This window comes from Silene latifolia, chromosome 6, assembly GCF_048544455.1.
Source record: "Silene latifolia isolate original U9 population chromosome 6, ASM4854445v1, whole genome shotgun sequence".
Classification (NCBI taxonomy): Eukaryota; Viridiplantae; Streptophyta; class Magnoliopsida; order Caryophyllales; family Caryophyllaceae; genus Silene; species Silene latifolia.
Window position 1 is genome coordinate 5,463,202 of NC_133531.1, and position 9,379 is coordinate 5,472,580.

Consider the following 9,379-nt stretch of genomic DNA (forward strand, 5'->3'; position numbering starts at 1 on the left):
GGCACAATATGATTATCATGATGAGGTCATATTGAATTAATTCTGGATTAGTTACAATTGAGCTTGGGAACCAAATATCAAGCAAGCTCGACAAAATAGGTTGCGATTCAGAATCAATACTCCCTCCGATTCTAATTGGACAATATATATAAAGTTTGAAGGTGATATAAAAGTTTCTTCGACTGTCTCGAAGCAAGGATCTAATTGAACATTGTTGAAATCGCTTCAAAAAAGCATCCTTCAAAGATCAACTCGGTTTCCTTTAAAGTTTATACATCTACAATTACAAGAAACGAAACTACTATGTGTACCTAAAACCCATGTCCATCTCACGTCCATACATAGCTCGGCTAGGATTACCGGCTGCAAAAGGGTGGATTGGCATTGGAGCTTCCCGTGATTCCATCTCAGCGAGTCTCTGGAATGCATCTGGGCGATTGTTAACGACTCCAAGCTCAGGACCTGATATCAGCGAAGCAACGACAGTTGAGTAATGCATTAGAATTAGAAAAAAAGATAAATTAAGCATGCGTGCAGGATCAGGGAATCAAGAAGTATTAAGCGTGTTCACGATACATTAATGATGGGACTACAGCAAGTCGAGGATACTCTTATAGTCTTATTAGTAGGTCGGAACTAGAACGAGGGCGTTATTGCCATTTAGTTGTGCCATAATACCATCAATTCATTCCCAATCCCCTCTCGAAGCTCTAAATTTTCAATATAGCTTGTGTTAGTGACTCTGCCCTTCTTACTTCCTCTAACCCGACATAGAACTAATTAATTTTCGAAAAAGCATCATGTGAGCTGCACCAGAATCGCAAGTTTAGTGGCACATGTATTCCAACTTTCAATAAAAGGGCAGCCCGGTGCACGATGGCGCCCCCCCTAGGCGAGGGTCCGGGGAAGGGTCACACCACAAGGGTGTAATTGGGGCAAGCCTTCCCTTGCCATTTTGGCAAGAGGCCGCTTCAAGGACTGGACTTGAACCTGTGACCTCACGATCACAAAGCAACACCTTAACCGGTGTGCCAAGGCTCCCCTTCGTATTCCAACATTCAATAGCCGTAAAAAAGTCATCTTGTGAAAGTAGGTCACTTCCTAACACTGCACCAGAGACCGGCTTTTGATACTTCATTACAAATCATAACATTAAATGCTTTCACAATATAGCCGTGCATCAGTTACCGACACTTGCAACCGTGACAGAGTAACACAACAAAAGTAAGTAGATGAAGATGTCAATCAGACTCTTACTGCCTACTTTGTAGATGTGCATTACAGAAACTTTGACAGCAGTCAGATTAGCCAATATAGATAAAGCGACAGAGATGAACATGTAAAGGAAAGCTTTACCTGATGGCATCATTCCAGGACCTCCAAAATTTGGCTGACGTTGACCAAATGGAAAAGCATGCATTGGGTTATGCTCCTGAACAAAACCAGCAGGAGTATGACTCAGATGAGGAGCCATGGGTGCTGCATTAGGAAATCCCCTAATTAGATGAGGTGGAGGATGATTGCCAGCCATATGCATCTGCTGTAACACTGGGGGAGGGATGGGATGGTCAAAAGAGGCAAAACCGGCACTTGAATGTGGAAGCAAATTTTGACGGTCCATATTGGTGGGAAATTGATGATGCATTGGAGCATCACGATGAATGACAGCATCTTGAGGTGTGAACTTCATATGAGGATCCAAATGAGAAGGATGCGAGTCTAAAGGATGTAACCATGTTCTGTTGTGATTCATCGGAGGTGTATGGAGATGTGGAGAAGACGAGTGTATATGTTGATTTTGGTATGGAATTTCAGGCTTTCGCATATTGAAAGGGTCGTGCGAGAGCAACGGATCGTGCCCACCTACTATAGATCTTTCATCTTTCACAGCACCGCCAAGAACAGCTAATTTCTCCATAACATTACCCGAAGAATTCGACGACAAGGACCAGAGGTCAACATTACTTGAACCCGAATTAGGAGCCCAGCTAGAGTTCCCGGCATTTATTGGATCAGCGAGATTAATCAAGGTGTCTTCCTCTGGAAGCTTTACTCCAAAACCCCCGTTGAAACCACTAAATTTAGCATCAGATTCATATGGCCGCCTTGAAAATTCCACATTCTCGCCTGTATCATTTGATGCCAAAGTACTTCCTTCATGACTACTAACTCCGTCTCCATTTTGACCCGAATTGATAGGGAAAAGCCCACCATCAGGAACATCCATTTGTCCAGAACCAACGGAATTTTTATGAGCAGAGTGCAGCTCTGTCATGAAGGCGGACCCGAATAAAGTCTCTAGTGTCAAAGTCCTGTCTGAATGACTTAGTTCTCGGACACCAGAGCTGTTTGTAGAACTTTCAGGTAAACTTGATTTACCCAGTTCCTGATTAATATCGGGTAGTCTTTCAGCCAGATCATGAGTTGATACTGCAGTACTTGAAGTCGTTCCTCCGTGAAGCAAGGAGAGAAGATGCAGCGAAGCTGAATTTTCAACATGAGTACTAGGAAGCCCTTCTTTCTTAAAATTGACCTCGTCTTTCTCAAAAGAATGAGTCTTTGAATTGTCTCCACCAATTTCCAAGAGCATTGACTGTTCTAGATCTTCACACGTGAGCACAGAAGCTTTTGGTACTGGGCCATTAATATTACCGGTTGAAGAACCTGCGTTGGACGTTTTTTGCCACACCTGAATCTCAGGGGGAGAAACTGGTGCTGCAAGCACACCATTTAGCCCAACGTTTTTATCATTCTCTCCTCCAATAATTAATGAAAGCAGACTACTAGGCTTCTCCATTGACGACGTCTCCAGAGGTTTCTTATCTACAAGAGTGATAGCGAAAACAATGTCAGTAAAAAAGTAAATAATGATAGTACATTCACTAACCACTAATGATCTAGGATAAAGCTTACCTTCCTGGAACCAACTAGTAAACTTGGACTGCAATTTCTCAGGATTCCAAATATCATCTGTTTTCGGATCATCATCCTGGTTGTAATTTGGAGAAAATTAGGTTTTAAAAATACATGCCAAATGAACAGAATTAAAGCTCAAACTTGAATATAGATGAATAAAGAACGTGTTCTTCTTTCTTAGGCATTCACACGACACAACACAGTCACACAGAGGACCTAAATCTTAGAAAAAAAAATAAAAAAAAAATACGGAGCCTTCAGATACAATGGTAGACGAAATTAACTATAGGTTGGTAGAGCTGGCAAGTCTGACCCGACCCGAACCCGAGCAAACCCGACCCGACCCAAACCCGAAAATACTGTGACCCGAAACCGACCCGACCCGACCCGATGATGACCCGTAACCCGACACGACCCGATTATCAGTGACCTGAACCCGACCCAGACCCGACCCGATATTGACCCGACCCGATACTGACCCGATTAAATTGATGATCCGGCAATTATTAAGCTTAATTTTGATCAAAATGAAAGTGATTTTGTGTTTAGATTGATATGTTTGACTTAGTAATGAATTAATTAAACCAAATAATAGGTTACAAACTAAATTTAATGGTAAAAAATTATAGTAATGCGATTAACTTACCGGACCCGATAATGACCCGACCCAAACCCGACCCGACCCGACACATCATTTGACCCGAAATGACACGACCCGATAACGACCTGAACCCAACCCGACTCGACCCGAACGGGTATGCTGACCCGATATGACCCGAACCCGATACGACCCGACCCGACGTGACCCGACCCAAACCCGACCCGACTGACCCGATTGCCACCTCTATAGGTTGGGCAGACATAAAACTAATGGTCATACTTCAACAACAGGTCCAATACGCATTCTAAGGAAGAAGTTGTGGTCTAAAAAAATCCCATTCGAAAGTGAAAACACAGTGACCTATTATACAAGACAGAAAGATTGGGAAACAACTCAACAAGCAGACATCTTGACGTGATTGGAAAGCCAGACACTGAATTTTTCTCTCAAACACTCATTTTGATAGGTATCAGAAAGATAACTTCAATAACTCAGTAGCACAATAGACACTCAACAAACAAACAAACAAGGGAGGAGGGAAAAGAAGTTCGGTACCCCTAGACTCAGTCTGAGGCACAAATTCCTCGTATAAAATCAAGGTTAAGCCATTTAGTAATAAAAGATTATCTAGTCAAACAAAGAGCTGACTGGTCAGTCTGAGGCACAAATTACTTCTATAAAATCAAGGTTAAGCCATTTAGTAACATAAGATTATCTAGCCAAACAAAGAGCTGACTGGAGCCATATAGGCACTCTTACCTGTAGAATGTTAGAAGTACCCTCAGAGCTAGTGGTTAAACTATTGCCAAACAGCGTGTCTAAAATGGACGTTGAACGAACAGGCTCGCCCAGCATTTTAAGCCCACTGATCTCAGAATCAATCGGCAGGCTTTCAACATTCTCAACTACGTCAGTTACAAAAGGAAGACTCGAAGATCTAGATTGCTCAATGTCTTGAAATATTGACGATAAGCCATTTCTTGTATTAAGATTAGATGAGCTGTTCATCCCACCTAATCCGTCACTGGTTTTCACATTTTGATGAGTATGTTCTATTTCAGAGTTTTCAACCTACAAAATAAGTGAACAAAATAGGGCTTAATAAATCAATTATATCATTAGTGCAACAATGTATTCCATATGGGTAAAATATTCAGATGCTACAATCACCAAATGATAACATGAATGATGCAGGAAAAAAAGTGAGGCGTAAATTCTAAGAGGCTTCATGATGCGTATGCAAATGCATGGGACAGCCTTAGGAATTAATTTCTTGATTAAGATACGCATAACTTCATACAATCTACTAATCTAGAATCAAAGAGAAACAAAATATGGAATAAGGAATATGAGACTCATAGTTAACATTGTTACACAACACCAACAGTACCCAAGTGTTGCAAGCCGCCTATGGTGGGGCAAAAGGGTCGGAGTACACAGCCTTACAGTGAACGACCTATAAATAGAATTGCACCATAAATTGCATTATTTGACAGCCACTTTACAGTTCAAATTGTAAGAAGCCCAGATAGTTCAGTTTTTTGGTAAGTAATGTAAAAGATGTCACAATAAAAATTCCGTGCTTCACTTCTAACCAATAGGAGATGGTTACGATTCATTTATATGTCAACCGAAAGGACATAAGTGTATGCCACTATGCTTACAGGAAACCACATCAATACCATTTGAAAGACTAGGCTACGACCATCATTTCTCATGTGAATTTTATCGTAAGCGGGAAGCTATCAATGGCATCATAGACAACATCAACAATACTAGTATTTGTTATGATCCTAGTCGACACCCTGACTTCTCCAATTTAGAGATTAAAACAAGAGTTAAGGCATACCAATTGGATCTACTAGTTGTTGGGTTGTAGTTTTAGCCACCATGACGGCTATCTTACTAAAGTACATTACCAGAGGTATACCCTATAGTCAAAACTAGGAAAAGGAAAAAGCAGACGTAACGGAAAGGGAAAGGGAAAGGGAAAGGGAAAGGGAAAGGGAAAGGGAAAGGGAGTAGTTACCTGCAATGCACCAGCAGACACATTAGACTTCAATGTAGAGCTTTTATCAACAACACTGCTCACAAAACCCGGTGGCACAAGGGGTCTGATTGGGGGCGCTTGTGAGGAAACAGAGAGCTTGCTTGCATCAAAAAGTGGAACTTCTTTCGAAACTTTATTCAAGTCATTTGAGATTTTACTATCAGTAGTATTTTCCATCTGCTCGACCATTTCAGAAAAAGAATCCTTCGGCTTGCCAGGATTTAATTTCTGATTCTCTTGAAAAGCTTTATGGTGCTCCTTTCTCATAAGTTCAAATTCAGCTGAATGAAAAGGTAATAAATCAGACTCTAAAAATCTTAGGGCTGATATATAAGACAAAAAGTAAGGTGGAACTACTAACAATCTAAACCTAAAATCTGCGGAACTGGATTTACCTCTTCGCTTCTGTTCCTCTTCAACTCTATCCTCAGCATTACTATCAGATGAGCCAAACGTCTCATCATTAAACGAGTCCTTAGTTTCCCTCCGAGAATAAGGACCTGCCTGGAGAAGTACGCATAATAAGCACAAATTACACATGTTTTATATCAAGTGAAAGAAGATAACTAATTAGAAGATTTGCATTGTGAGCTCACAAACTTTGGCGTTGACCCTTATTAAGATCAACCAACAATGACGACAACAACATTAAACTAATGCCTAAGGGCTACCACCTACGTCCTTCAACACTTCATATGGGCTCATGTACCATGGGACCTGGTAAGACACTCTGACACTTCATTTTAGACCCAAAACATGACAATTTTTCATAAAATAGCCGAGCCCGACTACCGGGTACGTACCCGTGTCCGAATCTTCGAACCGAGTCTGAGCAACATAGGCTGACGCAAATGGCAGGCTAAAGGGTTAGATGTAAGCAGTGTTACCATGTGATAACAACATGATTAGTTTGTATCCGAATGACCCGCAGACGAATTAAATCAAAATTCAAGCTATTTAAAGGTTAACGAGATGAATAAAGGCCAAAAACCTTACCTTATATGGACGAGGAGGGTTATATGGCTCATTGCTCTTGCTAAGCTGAAGATTCTCAGTAGGACGAAACCTTGGGACTGCACTGCCAGCTGCATATCCAGGTGGTCTAGTTAATGAACCACTTCCAAGCAGGCCATCATGTTCAGGGTTCTGCCAGGTTCTCCTTCCTTGGTTTCCATAACGCCTTCCGGACTCTAATTGAATAAGAGTTTGTTAAATTGCATATAATCCTAGAACTACTCCAAATTCAAACAAATATAGTCATAACGAAAAACTGATCTATGTATCAAAAGATAAAGGCTAAAAGATTAAAATCATGGTATCCCTCTTATTGCACACAGTTCAATGTCCTCTACCTCATGCCACACCAGACAAGTCATATCAATCATCATATTCATATGATTCACATTATTCCGATTCCAGTATTCTGCCCAAAATTTTCAGATTTTAACATAAAATCTTTTTCTGACTTCTGAGGCCTTCACAATTTAAAATCCCCACTTCATGATGTATATATATGTTTATATCTCTTACTCCACATAACTAATTGGTCAATGCGCAAAATCATTCCGACTGATTATCGCAAAAACAAAAGTAGCAAAACGTAACAAAACAACGGGTGTCAAACAAACCGGAAAGTGGCATTTGCAACTAACAAGAAAAGCACTAACCACTGGAACAAAACACCGCATACCTGACTGAGCTGAATCTGAATCACCCTCACTTTTCCCACTCGAACGACTGTCCCACCTTTGGATCCCTCTAGAATAGGTACCTGAGTCCCCTCTAGCTGGCGGCGATGATCCATAATCAGTCCGTCTGAAACCTTGTAAAGGTGAACTTCCTAAAGCTCTAGGTCGGTCTTGAGGGCCACCGTAAGACGTATCACGGAATTCACTGATCCACCATGATCCCCGGATTAATAATGCAGAAAAATAAAATAAAAATCCAAACTAAGGGGATTGTCAGTTGTCAACCAATAATCTTCACAACTCGAAAAATGAGTCTATTACCTTAAAAGTGACTCATCAAAACCATCGGGTAGCTTCTTACAAACTTCAAGCTCACTCAACGATAAAAGAAACTCTTTCGTATAGGATCTTGATGGCTTCCTGCAGGAACAAACCAAGTGACATACCATCTAGATCAACAAACACAAACATCACAAGATGAACTGATAAATCAACAAGGGCAAATAAATGTAACCAATTACTTTGAACGTTCTATGCTTGAAACATCCTCCGGCTGCACCACCGTGACCTGCTCTTCAATTTCAGCACTCATGCTCGAGAACGGGAATGATAAACTTCAATTATATACACAATACCAATCAACCAAATCCTAACCCTCAATCAAATGCACCTCTCCAAACTGAACCCCGCATTCGTAAACACTGATCCAACCCCAAATTCTCGATTGCACAATACCCTTCCGGCCGGCCTTCTCTTTTGCACGAAAGTTCAAACCTTTTTACTCCCAATTCTACTCAGCAAGCATAAATACGTGGAATTTCAAACGAAACGCGGCGCAAAAACCTAAAAAACCATCACCACAGCACACTGATATCAAATTTTATCAGAACAATACCCAATTCGATATCTTATCAATCAAACCCTAAGCACTCAAATTCAATACTTCATCCCACTTCATGATCTACTCCAATCCCAAATCACACAAGAACAAAACCCTAGATTCTCCTTTCAATTCAGCTCAACACAATCAATCATACACACACACAAACTCAATCAAATCCCAAAAATTCAACGCATACAACAAACAAAATCAAATCTTTTCACAAACCCACATCAAATTCCACAATTTTAAACCTAAATCCAAACGTAATTGAAAATTAAGCAAACAAAACACAAATTCTAGGGTTTTGCATAGTGTAAATTATCTCTCTTTTCTTCCCCAAATATACATTTTTAAGCAAATATTACAATGATTAGTGCTTCAAATGTTTATAAATTTGGAATTTAAAGTAAAATTCGATTGTAAAAATAATGAAGTACCTGAAGAAATCAAAAGATTTGTTCGATCTTCATAGTTTTTTGTGTTGTTCAATTGGGTTTTCTTACCTCGCCGTATTTTGGGATCGTTTGGGAGCGGAAGAAGTCAGGAAATGGGGTCTCTTCTTTTATTTGGGAATTGGGATTTGCTGATTAATTCAACAAACTTGCTTAAAATTGTTAAATTAATAATTATATATCGACTTAAATATGTAAAGTGTTAACCAAAAAAACAAATTATTAGAGATTGTCAAACACTACTCAAACCAATAGGCCAAAAGGATTATATACCGTCTTTAATATACAACTCAGATTGATGTTAAATTTGGGTTCGAGTTATATCAAGTTGACATATAGTAAGGTCGAATCGGTTTGGGCTGGATCATTTTCTATCATATCATCTTAATTAATTAATGTCTCACGTTATATCAGGTTTGAGCCGGGTTATTTTATCGTGCCAACATAAACAAAAGTTTTGCAAGAATATGTAACGTATCGATTGATGCTATATGTACAAATTTTCTATATTCTTTCTGGAGAAAACCGCATTTACAAATATTCTTATGACTAACATAATCCCCAATAATAATAATAATAATAATAATAACAACATGCGTTTGATTTTCCTTTTCAAACTAGTATGAAAAACATTTGTTGCCGAATTTTACTCATAAGCTAGTGACTTGTAAGAGATCGCAAGCTTGTAACCGTCAACAGATAGTTTACCCATGTGTTTCTCCGATTTACCATGTACACTTCATAATTCAAAATAGAAGAGAATCAGCACAATCAAGGATCATGAAGTGA

The 9,379-nt window shown here is 39.7% G+C and overlaps 1 protein-coding gene across 1 annotated transcript; it reads right to left on the reverse strand.

The window, feature by feature from the left end:
- Nucleotides 1-129: 129 nt before the first annotated feature.
- Nucleotides 130-8,831, reverse strand: LOC141586120 (uncharacterized). The gene is made up of 11 exons (XM_074407251.1): nucleotides 8,576-8,831; nucleotides 7,777-8,098; nucleotides 7,577-7,675; nucleotides 7,258-7,460; nucleotides 6,564-6,757; nucleotides 5,963-6,071; nucleotides 5,547-5,848; nucleotides 4,277-4,588; nucleotides 2,914-2,989; nucleotides 1,357-2,823; nucleotides 130-462 (listed from the first exon to the last, which is right to left on the reverse strand). Exons 2-11 carry the CDS (start codon nucleotides 7,845-7,847, stop codon nucleotides 302-304), a joined length of 2,994 nt encoding a protein of 997 aa, XP_074263352.1. The 5' UTR covers nucleotides 7,848-8,098; nucleotides 8,576-8,831; the 3' UTR covers nucleotides 130-301.
- Nucleotides 8,832-9,379: the final 548 nt, after the last annotated feature.